A 13,633-nucleotide genomic window follows, 5' to 3' on the forward strand; every position below is an offset into this window, starting at 1 on the left:
AGTTTTCCCCAACAATTTCTTTGAATACTCTTCCTAGACCTGTACCCTTTTCTTCCCCTTCTGGAACACCAATGAGTCTTATATTCAGACGTTTTATATTATCTATCATATCCCTGAGGTCCGTTTCGATTTTTTCAATTTTTTTCCCCATTCTTTCTTTTATGCTTTCATTTTCCATTCTGTCATCTTCCAGGTCACTGATTCGTTGTTCAACTTCCTCTAGTCTTGTACTATGAGTGTCCAGAATCTTTTTAATTTGGTCAACAGTTTCTTTAATTTCCATAAGATCATCCATTTTTTTATTTAGTCTTGCAATGTCTTCTTTATGCTCTTCTAGGGTCTTCTTGATCTCCTTTGTATCCCGTACTATGGTCTCATTGTTTATCTTTAGTTCTTTGAGTAGCTGCTCTAGGTGCTGTGTCTCTTCCGATATTTTGATTTGGGTGTTTGGGCTTGGGTTATCCATATCGTCTTGTTTTTTCATATGCTTTATAATTTTCTGTTGTTTTTGGCCTCTTGGCATTTGCTGAACTTGATAGGGTTCTTTTAGGATTTGCAGACCAATTGAAGTCCTTATCTTTAATTTATGAGATCTACAGTTTCGTGGAGTACACTTTCTCTAACTAACCAGCAGGTGGCATCCACGAGCCACCTGTTCTCCACAAGCCAGTTGTCCCTGCTTTGCCTTTGTGGTGAGTGGGGGAGGGAGTCTTGTGGGGTCTAATTGGTGTACCAAGCTTGCGTGTGTAGTTGGTGTTGCCCGCCCTGTATATGGGGCGTGTTTCTGGGCAGTCAGGGAGGGGGGTGGCTCTAACAATCAAATCTCCCTGGTGATCCTGGAGTTTTAAAACTGCTGCAATAGTCTAATCCTTCAGTTCAGTCCTGCCACATTTTGTCTCTGCCACTGACCCACAAGTCCTTGGTATTGGAGTATGGCTCCTGAGACTTGCAAGTGGGTCCCTCTTCAAGGCCGTGCACCCACTGGTCCTCTTTTGAGGGATGACTGTGCTATGTCACAGGTGAGTGCTGTCCCCCCAGGGCGGTTCTGGGCTGCTGGGCTGTGTAGGGAGGCTCCCAGTCTGCTGAAAGGATGGCTGTATGGGGCTTTGTTAATTCACACTGCTCCACCTTCCCAACTCTGGGACAATCAGCTGAGGTTGCAAGGAAGGCTAATGTCCACGCCCAGTTTTGTGGTGCATGCCTGTTATCTGAAGCACTTCCGTCACACTGGGTTGTCTGGGGCAGCTCTGGGCTATGGGGCTGGCAATGGGCAGGAGTGTTTCCTGTCCACCAGGATGATGGCTGTGAGCGGACACCCCCCTTTTCTTGGGAAGTTGTGGTGTTTAGTGAATTTTCTCAGCCACTGGATTATTGCCTTTTGTCTCAGAGCTCTCTTAGTTCTGCTCTTGTCTTGACCTGCCGAAATTGCAAGTCTTTGAAGCTTTCTGTATTGGGCTGCCTAGAGTAATTGTTTTAGAAAAAGGAAAAAGGATTAAAAAAAAAAAAAAAAGGGCCCTCCTCACAGATCTAATGGGTTATTGAAATGCTAAGAGACAAAGCAATTAGGGCCATTAAGGAAAGGTCCACAGGGCAGAGAGATCAGCTTTTCTTCGGGATTTGCATATGCGCCTCAGGGCCTGAGCTCTGCCCTTCCCCTTTCTATGTTCACCAGAACTCCAAAAATCCTCCGCTTTTATTTTGGAGTTTTTCGTGCTGGTTTTTTTTCTAAGCCTGTCTCCTCTCTGCTGGGGTGGCTGCTCTCAGATTCTCTGGTGTCTGGTGTCATTCTATCTATGGTTGGAGTTTGGATCAGTAGAATGAGTTTCTGATAAGGGCTGCCACTGCAGTTCTCCCTTCTCCTTCCCGGAGCTGACAGCCCCTCCTCCCATGGGACTGAGCCTGGCAGGGAGGGGTGCAGGACCCCTGGCCACAAAAACTTACAGATTTCGCTGATCTCAGCAGTTCCACATTTTCATGAGTGTTGTATGAAGTATGCCCAAAGTCAGATTGCTCTGTGGTGTCCAGTCCCCGCAGTTCCTGGCTTTCTACCTACTTTCCTGGAGGAGTAACTAAAACATACAGCTCAGCAGTCCGCCGTCTTGCCCCGCCTCTCAGTTGAAGAGCCCTTAGGAATATAAATACAAAAAAATCCTTAACAAAATATTAGCAAACACAATGCAACAACACATTAAAACAGTTATACACCATGATGAAATGAGATTTATCTCTGGAATGCAATACTGTTTCTACATAAGAAAATAAATTAATGTAATACACCACATTAATAGAATAAGGGGGAAAAAACCCCAAACTTTTGTGCACCAAAGGACTTAATCATCAATGTAAAAAGGTAACCTACAGAATGGGAGAAAATATTTGGAAACCACATATCCCATAAGGGTTTAATATCTAGAAAATACAAAAAAATCCTACAAGTCAACAACAAAAAGAGAAAAACCCAATTAAATATTGGGCAGAAACTTGAATAGACAATTTTAATAGACATTTCTCAATAAGATATACAAATGGCCACAAAGCACATGAGAAGATGCTCAACATCATTAGCCATTAGGAAAATGCAATTCAAAACCACAAGATACCATTTCATACCCAGTAGGATGGCTACTGTTCAAAACACAGAAAGTAGCGAGTGTTAGAAACGATAAGCACTTGTTCATTATTGGGCTGAGTGCAAAATGGTGCAGCTGCTGTGGAAAACAATGTGGTGGTTCTTCAGAAAGTTATGTATAAAATTATCATATGACCCAGAAATCCCATTTCTAGGTAGATGCTCAGAAGAACTGAAAGGGACTCGAACAGATATTTGCACACTCATGTCTATAGCAGCATTATTCACAATTGCCAAAAGATAGAATCAACCCAGGTGTCCATCAACAGATGAATGGATAAATGAAACATGGTATATATATACACAATGGAGTATTGTTCAGCCATAAAAAGGATTGAAGTTCAGATACATGTGACAACATGAATGAATCTTGAAGACATCATGTTCAATAAAATAAGCCAGATACAAAAGGACAAACAGTGTATGATCTCACTGATATGAAATAATTAGAATAAACAAATCCATGGAATCAAAAATTAGAATACTAGTTACTAGGGGATGGAGTAGGAGTAGGGAATGGGGAATTGATGCTTAATTGATAAGAATTTTTGTTTGGCTTGATGGAAAATTCTGGTAATGGCTGGCCATGATGATAGCACATCATGATGAATGTGATGAACACAATATTTGAAAAAATATACATGGGATGATGTGCATTGTTTACAGTTTGCCTTTTCCACCATTCACTAGGATTTGAAAGGTTTCATGTTGCTGCAAATAACCTTATTCTTGATAAAGGTGTCAGTTTTCCAGGCTTGTATGACAAATACCACACAGTGGGTTGTGTTTAGCAACAGGAATTAGTTGTCTTTTGGTTTTGGTGGCTAGAAATCCATCATCCAGGTATTGGCTGGGTTTGCTTTCTCCTGGTGTCTGGAGTGTTCTGGCAATACTCTGTCGCCTGGTGATCTCTCTCTCCTTGTGTCTGCTTCTCTCATTTTTCCACTGACTTCTGTAGTGACTTCTGGCTTCTGACTTCCGGGTCATATTGATAAAGGTCCACCGTGATTCAGTTTGGCCTCATTTAAATAGCATTTTCAAAGATCTTATTCACCAGTGACTCCACATCTTAACTAATAATAAAATCTTCAAAGGTCCTTTATACAAATGGGTTCACTCCTACAGGAACGTGGATTACGTCCTGATTTGTGGAGGATGTGATTCAGTCCCTAAGAGGTGGCATATTAGCCTGTAGTATGAATCTACATGAAATGTTAAATTTTTCCCTTATTGATCAATTTTTAGATGACGTATTTTCTCTTTTGTCTAATAAGCAATGATATGTAAATATCATTGAGAACATGTGAATATTTCTATAGAAGAGATTAGTAGTGGAATTGCTGGCTTAAAGGGTAGTAATTTTAAGTATTCATTTATCACTAGTTATTTTGACCATTTTGTATACTTTATTGTTTAATTAACATTCATTTTTTTAAATTCCCTGACTTCTGACTTTTTTTTCTGTCTTGCTGTGTCTTTTTCTTGAAGTTTTAAAAGAGATCTTTATATATTCTGATTCTTAATACTTTGATACACATATTACAAGTATGTCCCTGTCAACTGATTTGATTTGTAAAATATAAATTAATTTGAAAAGAATTGATGCCTTTACAATATTGTCTTCCAATCAAGAGCAATGCATATTTATTCATTTTTTCAATCTAAAATAGAAAGTTATAGTTTTCTGTATATAGTTCCTCCTCCTCTCCTTGATAGGTTTATTCCTAAGTGTTTTATGGCCCTTGTTAAGATCTTTTTTTCCCCCTCTTACATTTTCTAAGTGTGTTTGTTGATGGAGAGAAAAGCTACTAAATTTTATATGTTGATCTTATATCTGGCCAACTTATTCCTTTCTTTATTAGATTTGATAATCTGTAAGATTGCCTACCAATTTTTATTCTTTTTGAGTACTTCCAGTACATTGTTGAACAGAGGACATATTGGGGGCATCTTTGTTTTACTTACTTTAATGAGAATGAATTTATGTCTGTATTTGGTATGATATTAGTTTTTAAGATAATTTCTTTCATACCAAACTTGCAATTGTTTTCAATCAGAAATCATTAAATCAGATGTTGAATTTTATGAAAAGCTTTTTTTGCATCTATTGTAATTATTATTTTTTCATACTTTAATTTGTTATTGTAGCTCATTTGTTTCTAATGCTGATCTATTTTTGCATTCCTGTAATAAACTTGACTTAGTCTTTATGTATCAATGAAAAGGCATGGTTTCAATTGTGTACTTTTGGATTTGGTTTACCAGTATTTTATTTGAATTTTTGCTTTTGGTTTTATAAGTGAGTTGGGCTAGTGAATTTTTTGTTTATTTTTTCTTTAATGTCAGGGTTATGTTGGATTTGTAGAATGATAAGCATACTTTTAATCATTTTCTATTCTCTAGAACAAGTTATAAAACAAAGAAATGATCTGGTTTGCTGTCTGTATTATGGCCACTAGCCACATGTAGTTAGTAAGCACCATCAGTGTAGCTAACTCAAATTAAAATGTACTATATATAAGTGTAATATATATCCTAGGTTTCAAAGATTTAACATAAAAAAGCAAAATATCTTATTGTTAATGTTTGGTTATATATTGATTAACATGTTGAAATGATAATATATTGAATTTGTTATATTAAGGGAATTTATATTAAAATTAATTTCACCTGTCTCTTTTTACTTTTTAAAATATGGTTACTAGAAAATTTAAACTTTTATCTGTGGTTCACGTTTGTGGCTCATATTATATGATAAGCTGTCCAAGAAGATCTGTGGCATATTTCATAGTGAGACTGGGGTCCAGGGTGTCTTCAAGCTACTTTCAGTGGTTGAATCCTCTACAAGTCCTTGTTCTAAAGTATTGACTGCCATTGTTCATCATCATTTAGGAAGCTGCCTATCTTCTGCTCTTCCTTTTACCAACAGTCCACTCCTATCACATTGTCATTATCAGCACCATCATCATCATTATTTTTACTCCCATTTATTCAGCATCTACACACATTAATTGTTTAATGCTGCCAACAGCCTTGTGGGAGAGGTATTTTTATTCCTATTTTATAGATTGGGAAACTGAAGTGTAGTGAGGTTAAATGCCTTGCCCTTGCCCAGAGTTCACTCAGCCAGTAAATATTGGAGCTAGGGTGTGAAAACACATTTATCAAATAGCAGAGGCCAGCTCTCTTAACCATTTGCACTGATACTGTCCCCTGTGGCCTGTCTACCAACTCTGACCTATAAAACTGTAAGATGAAACATTTGGCTAATCATGACTTTACCGCCATTCCTCCTTCTGTTGGTGCTGTGGGTTGGTTGAAGTGGAGAAAGGGAAGGAGCCCTTGCATGAATGCTCTGAAAGGATCCCTTCCCCAGGAGACTCTTGGCAGTCTTTCTTGTGACAAGAGGACAGCCTCAGACTTCTTGTCTCCCTTATCCTCCAGTCCCTTTTCTCCATCTCAGGCCTCTTTGCCCCTCCAGAGTCCGAGGAAGGCAGTGTGTTCTGAAAGAAGAGTCTAGTTCTTGGGCTATGCTGCAGGATGAGCCTGTCTCTTTCCACAAGGTTCTCTGGGAAAACTTCCAAGAGTCTATTTGCTAAGCAGAGTTTCGGGAGGAACAGGTTTACATCACGTATTTGGTTCAATCCCAAACTATTATCTATTCTAGGCCAGTTGTTCTCAACCTTTTGCTTTTAATTTAGCTTGAATTTTTAAGATGTGTATGACTGAAAGAAGCAAGTGTAATTTTTTTTTATTTGTTTATAGTGATAATTTTAAAAATTCAAACTACATATGCTCTTCTCTCCCCCTCCTATAAGACCCTAGAAGATTGTGACAGAGAGGAGTTAGTCCTCCCTTTTTCCCCTCCTCTGTCACCCTGCTTTAGGTGGGGATTGTTGGTCTCATACTGTGTAAAATGTTATGGGGGAAACAGGCACCTACATATTTTACCTGTAAAAGAGTTGTGTTCAGAAGCATGCTCATGCTATCTCCCTTCTTTCCTACTCTCATTCCAGTTAAAGAATCCCTCTTCTGTATTGTTTTTAATGAATCTATTGTTGATTTCCCTTCCTTTTAGATCATAGCTGCTCAACCTTGGCTACACATTGGAATCACCAATTTTAAAAAAATAACTGATGCCTGAGACCTGTCCCCAGCGATTCTGGTTTAATTGTTTGAGGGGTACGTGGTGGGGTGGGGAGCATGGGCATTGGGCTTTTGGAAGCTTCCCAGTCATTCCAATGTGCCTCTACCATAGAGAACCATTGGGGGTAGATTTGTATTTCTGTAGAGATTTCTTGTGTCCTCAGTTTCTGGTGCTGTGATAAGCATGTAATAGGTGCTCAGTTAGTGACTGAAGAGTAAATAAGTGGATGGTGCAATGAAAGAGTAGAAATGTTCATATTCTTTCTACTTTCTCCCTCATCTTCCTAGGCATTCTTTCCACCCATCTTCCAAATGCAGAGAAAGCATTGTAGTTACTCTTCCCGTTAGCCTTGTCTTCTGAGATAATCCAGTCCTAACACTGTCTTGTGTGAAAAGAGATGGTATGATCTTGAAGGCATCAACTCCTGACTCAGGCACAGTGAGATTTCTTTCCTGTGAATTCATACTTTTGAAACCAAAAAATGGTGTTTTTAAGGTTGATAGCTCTTTCTCTAGAGGTTGAGTAAGCAGGGCAGCAATTCCTTTTGGATTGGTTCCGAGCAAATTGGCCCTTCAAGCTTCTTTGTAATGAAGGAACTTCATGCTTAACTAGGTCACTATCTCTCTGAGAATCTGGAGTTACAAGCGCTGGCTACCGTTGATTTTATTCTGTTCATGCACAGTTTCTGCTGGTTTTCCCACTGCCCAGAAAGTAGACTTAGGGTGTGGTTGCTAATAAGCCCAGATGCAAAATCCGTCAGGCTTGTCAAAAGCTAAAGCAATTATTTGGTGAATAAGGAAAGGCTCCCAAGTGATGTGATTCCTTGGAGCTTTGAAGGAATCAGATCCATAATACCGATGTAAATCTTGGGCATTAGTACTAATGAAACTGTTGACTAGACAATTCAATGTCTTTATAATAATTCAAGAATTCTGTTCTCTTGATGAACCTTGGTTAAGGTATTTGTTCCATGAAAAGTTCTTGAAAAAATATCATTATCTCAGGTGTCAAAGAGATTTATAAGTTCTGGGTTTATTAATAATTACTGTGCTTCCCTATATATTAGAATGCATAGTTGGTCCTGGACATAAGAAAATGGAGATAGGATATTTGCTCATGTAAATTGGTGACAGAAAGGAAAATGGATGGATTTTTTTTTTTTTTTAGCTACAGTGGTTACTGATTGTAGGGATGTCTTTTGGGGTGTGAGTTCTTATGAGAGTTTCCCTGAAGAACTTGGCATCTTAGACTTCTCTAATCTCTGAATAGGTGGATGACTCATTGTACAGAATTTCAAGGCCAAGTTCACCCTGCTAACAGAGCAGTAGGGGTTTCAGTTGGGTTCTGCCTGATGCCTGGCTGAATGAGTGTCACTTAAGCTACTCGTCAGGGTTGTAGTTATTGGGATTGCTGATGTAATGTCCATCTTCTGGTCCTGTCTTCTCAGTCCCCATTGCAAATGGGGAACGTGAGAAACATGTGGTAAGTGTTTTCCAGATTCACAGGGCCCACTGAAAATTACTTATCTCCAAAAACAGATTCTTCTTGTATTCTGACCCTTCTTACCTTACCAATTACTTGTTTCTTATTTTCTCACTCTCCTATACATATTCCAACTTCAGAGACTGTCCTTATCTTAGAGGAATTTACGTATGAGGTCAGGGTGGCAACCACAGTGGGATTTTCTACAAATCAGACCTCTACTAATTTTAGCCAGCTGGTACGCAGTGGGGAAAAAGGCAGGGAGAAAGGACCTCTGAGAGGAAAAAAGATCTAACACAAAGCTCAAACACAAAAATCTGTTCACGTTGTTTTATAGACCAGTGCTGTCTAGTAGAACTATAATGTGAGCCACATGTGTAATTTTAAATGTTCTGATAGCCACATGAAAGAAACTAAAATGAAACAGGTGAAATTAGTTTTAACGTCTTTTGTTTAACCCCATGGATCCAAAATATTATTGTTTCAACATGTAATCAATATAAAAATTATTAATGGAATATTTTACATTCTTCTTTTTTTGTGCTCATCTTATAAATCTGGTGTGTATTTTATATTTATATTTCATTTCAATTCAGACCAGCCACATCTTAAGTGCTTGATAGCCACACATGGTTAGTGGTTGTCATGTTGGTCAGCCTATGTAGAACCTCTCAGGCCTTTACCCAGAATGAATCAGTTGGTGTTGTATGCTATTCTAATTCTTTTGTTTTCTGCCACTGCAGATTTGAAACTAAATAAATGGCTAGAGTGATGGAATGGTAAAGGAGAGCAGGGATAGGACAGAAGAATTAGAAGTGGCCAGGGTTTTGGAATGCAAGTCCAGTAGCCCTCCACACCTCTCACCTTCTGCAAGCACACTGTGTGGTAGACTGGCAGAATAATTGATGTCTGTCCCTCCTTGTCCTGTACTTTATATCCCGAGTCACTACAAAAAGACTTCTCTAAGGGAAGTATGAATAGTATGTGGAAAAAGTTAAGGAAGATTTCCATCAAGTGTTGCTAAAAGAATACAATAGTTTAATACTTGAAATCTGGAAAATACACATAGGTGAGAAATCCCAGACTACATGAGGAGGTCCTTTTCATTTTTAAAGCTGGAAGACCCCAGAGGACTTGCAGGAGCCTTTAAATGTGGCTTCAGCTGGGCGTGCCCCACTTCATGTCCTGAGTTTGCTAACTCCTTTAATTCAGAGGGGTTTCCTTTTGTGCATGGGGTAGAGTTGCAGTTGGAAGCTGCAAGGCTCATGGTTGCTCCCAGCCCCAGCTGTGTTTGTGGATCCTCCGAAGTCTGGCTTGTCGTTTTGGGAAGCTTTTCAGATGGATTCTCTTGGATCTGAGCAGTGTGCAGACACAACTTTGGGCAATGGTAGCAAAGTGTGTGGGTCAGTTTTCTGAGCTGCAGCAAGCAGATTCAAGCCAGTAGAAAAACAAAACAAAAAAGACTCCCAAATCAAACACCCTACTTGTCTTTTCTCTATTTTTGTTTCTTGTGCATTTATAGAAAATAACAAAGTCAGCAAGGGAGTTAGCTATCACATAACTAGTGTGTACTGTTCTCATGAAAAGCAACCAGTCCATGGCTGCCTTACATAATTTTGTCTCTCTTTATTCTTTTTTCAGGCTGAGGAGTCTTGTAAATGTAATGGCTGGAAAAACCCCAATCCCTCTCCTACTCCCCCCAGGGCTGACTTGCAGCAAATAATTGTCAGTCTTACGGAATCATGTCGGAGCTGCAGCCATGCCCTAGGTGAGTTTCTAAATCTTCCAGAAAATTCTAACAACTTTTTGTTGCCTGAGAGCCCTAGCTTAATGAATTCCGTGGGTTAACCCAACTTGAATGCTATTTACCTCTGTATGAGGCAAAAACAAAAGTCTCTCTCTAGTGTCTTGAATTTGTTGGGGAGGGCTTCATGTGAGACACAAACCCTGCACTGTTTGCATTGACTCTTTATTCATCTCTTCCCCGTTTCCCCAAGAGCTGGGTTGGATGCAGAGGTTGCCAAATACACTTGCGAGTTGCCAAACAAGATGAAATGTGACAATGGAGCTAGTTAGAATAGTGTGTAAACGTGTCCTGATTTATTCTGGTGGAGAATATGAGGGTCTTTGACCTCAGGGTTGAAACCTCAAGCCAACTAGTTCTTTGTTCAATTATTATTATTCCATTCCCTGAACTTTCTGAGGATGCTCCATTTTATCTTCAGATTCCTTACTTTCCTGTATGTGGTAGCTCTTTCTTCATCAGGGTGGTTTTCCATTGTGTTTGGTGAATGTTTACTTGTGTTTTCCCTTTCAACATTGTCTGTTCCTGCAGAATGGCCAGATTGGACTCTGTGGTAAAATATTGTTCAGTGTGCTGTTTACTAGTTTTTGGATAAAATATATTTTTTTGAAATCGTATTTTGTTTGAGTAGATAAAAGTTAGTGAGGAAATACTGTTCCCAGATATTAAAATTCCAGTTCACTAACAGTTTTGTAATTTTATTCTTTTCTGCTACCATCAAGTCTCTGAAAGAGTGTCTCTGAGTTCAATTTACTGTCCAGATTGCAAGGATGTAGCACTGGACATTGCAGTCTCAGTAAGGTACTCGGCTATTTCCACCTGAGTTTCCTCCTGACATCAACTGGTGCAGGGTCAGCCTCCAAGTTTAGCATGGTGATAGGTCGAGTCTGAAGTTTTATTTTTACTCAACTGGAGAGTATTGCAAAAAAAGTAGATAGTGTGATCTTCCCAGGAAGTTACTGCATTGAAATAACCTTCAGAAAAAGGAGATAGAAAACATTTCAGGAGTGATCTCCTGAAAAAGGAATAAATACAATAACTACATCATTGTGTTGACTTAACTCTTGTCTAAAATCATGTAAGCTCTTCTTTTTGAAATAATCAGTGCGAGGGAAAGATTTCAAAAGTTACAGGATGGTCTTTGCTTATTACTTACCTTTTTCACAACTGATCTTGAGTGAATGCCCTGTAGAATTGCCTTAGGAAATATAGTACAGTAAAAGCTGGGTTTAAGAACTCCTTTAAGCTCTGAGCTTGAACTGTATTTGGTATTGATTGGGAAATCCTATTATCTTCCATCAATTAACATTTAAACACAGGGTCTTCTGTGAGCAGAAGCAGAGCAGAGCAGATTGTCTCCACTCCAAGCATATAAACACATTCAAATGCCTGTAGGCAGAAGTAGTGTTTCACAAAGAAAAGCCAACTTTGTTCCCTTTTCTTAATAAACTTTGAAAACTATACCCCAAGTTGGCATTACATAATCAAGAATGGAAAAAAAAATATACATATCCTTTGACCTCGCACATCCATGCCGGAAATTTACCTGACACATAAATTAAGATGTGTTCTCAAATTAAATTAAAAGGATACTTATTATAGCCTTTTTAATGATGTTAATCATCTGGAAACAACCTAAGCATCCCAAAGTAGGAGATACTTGGTTGACTTATGATTCATACAAAATTCAATTTGGCCAATAAAAAAAGAGATGTATTTTCGAACATGGAAAGATGATCTTAGCATATTATTAATGAAGAAAAGCAGCTTGCAAAGCAGTTTGATTGGAGATTCTGTAATTTCAGACTAAGATCAAGGGCCCTGGGATCCATGAGCCTGAATACAGATCTTGGCTCTGTGATTTGGGATACATTATTTCATCTGCCTGGACCTCAGTTTTCTCAGCTTTGAAATGGGATAATACTTTGTCTACCAAATAGGATTATTGTGAGGATTAAGTGAGCTAATGCATGTACAAATCTTAGAATAGTAGCTAGCACATAAATGCTTAGTATGCTGTTAGTTGTTGATAGTAATAGTATTACAAAATCAGAGATCTTTATGTTGAAAAAACAGATTGGAATTCTGTGTAGTTTAAGAAAACAGTGTTTATAAGAAGGGAATTGGTAGCTCCCGGGAGTTGAAAACAAAGGGAAAACCAAGTTTTAACAAGTTCTAGGACTGCAGGAATTTGTGGACCTTCTGTCCAGGACATTGCCCCTGGATGACTCAGCTCCAGCTGCTTGTAAGTATTGGTTCAGAATTTAAATGCCCAGAGGAGGGAATCTAATTGGCTTAGTGCCTGTCATGTGCCCAACCCTGAGTTTCACCTTTAGAGAATCACAGGGAAGTCATTCCCCAAATGCAGGGATGCAGACTCTCTGGGAGCCACATGGATCCAGCATGAGAACATTTTGTTAGTTTGGATAATATGGCCTATATTAATACATGAGAACAGGAAAAGTCCTAGAAGAATGTATATTGAGTTGCTGACAGTGGTTTTCTCAGGGTACTGGGGTTATAGGTGTTTGAAAGTATTTTTCCCCTCTTCCTTCCTTTTTCTCTCTCTCTTTTTTTTTTCTCTATCCCTCTCCAGTCTGCTTTCTTAAATTGAAATTTTCAACTCCTCTTGGAGTTCTTGCTGGAGTGCCGTTGTTACCAACAAAGTAGAGCTGGGGTCTAGGAAATTCTAATCATGCTAGCCTGAATTCTTGAACACATTTCAATTTGTGTACACTGTTGTTCTATTTTCATTGAGTGGCTTTTAATTTAGTCACCAGTAATCACACACATGTGTCAATATGTAAAGTTCCTGGACTTGTCAAAACAGAACACTCCCCAAGGCTTATAAGTTGAGATGGTATCTACTCCATTGATTAACTGTTGGCTATCTTTGACTTCTGCTATCCATGTTTGACAGTGAGCTCTGGTTTCTTGTGGTCACCTGACAGTTTCTGTCACCCCAGACATCCTTGGCCTTAATTTGATACTTTTCTGTATCTCGTGGGCTTAAAACATGGGAATGAGACTGTTGGATCGAGTAAAAAGAACATTCAAATGGGAGTTAGGAAATAAGAATTCTAGATCTGACTTAGCAGGTTACCAAGTCTTTTTGGTTCAGTATCTTCATCTATAGAATGAAATTGCTGGTCTAGGCCTGCCATTATCCAATACTACAGCTACTAGCCACATGTGACTAATGAGCACTAAATGCTGCTAATCCGATTTGCATTGTGCTGTAAGTGTAAAATACATGCAAGATTTTGAAAATTTAGTACAGAAAAAAGAATGTGAACCATCTAAATAATTTTTATATTGATTATATGTTAAATGATAATATTTTGGATATATTGGGTTAAATAAAATTATCAAAATTTCACCAGGTTCTTTTGGCCTTTTTTTGACTAGAAATTTTAAAATTACATGTTTGACTTGCATTATATTTGTAGTGGATACTGCTGGCCTAGTTCTAGTCCATTCTTTGAGATTATTTGATTTATAATATTTGGGACTGTTACACTAAAATCCAATTTACAAAAAAATTGGCGAAGGCTTCTTAAGTAAAGCACTT

The 13,633-nt window shown here is 38.5% G+C and overlaps 1 protein-coding gene across 2 annotated transcripts in view; it reads left to right on the plus strand.

Annotated features, from left to right (window-relative positions):
* Nucleotides 1-13,633, plus strand: part of KAT2B (lysine acetyltransferase 2B) — a 99,782-nt gene that overhangs the window by 25,461 nt on the left and 60,688 nt on the right. For both annotated transcript variants that reach the window (XM_037845665.1, XM_037845666.1), the window contains exon 2: nt 9,900-10,026. In XM_037845665.1, coding sequence (XP_037701593.1) covers nt 9,900-10,026 — 127 coding nt within the window. The remainder of the gene's footprint in view (nt 1-9,899; nt 10,027-13,633) is intronic.

Source organism: Choloepus didactylus, chromosome 1 (genome assembly GCF_015220235.1).
Source record: "Choloepus didactylus isolate mChoDid1 chromosome 1, mChoDid1.pri, whole genome shotgun sequence".
NCBI lineage: Eukaryota > Metazoa > Chordata > Mammalia > Pilosa > Megalonychidae > Choloepus > Choloepus didactylus.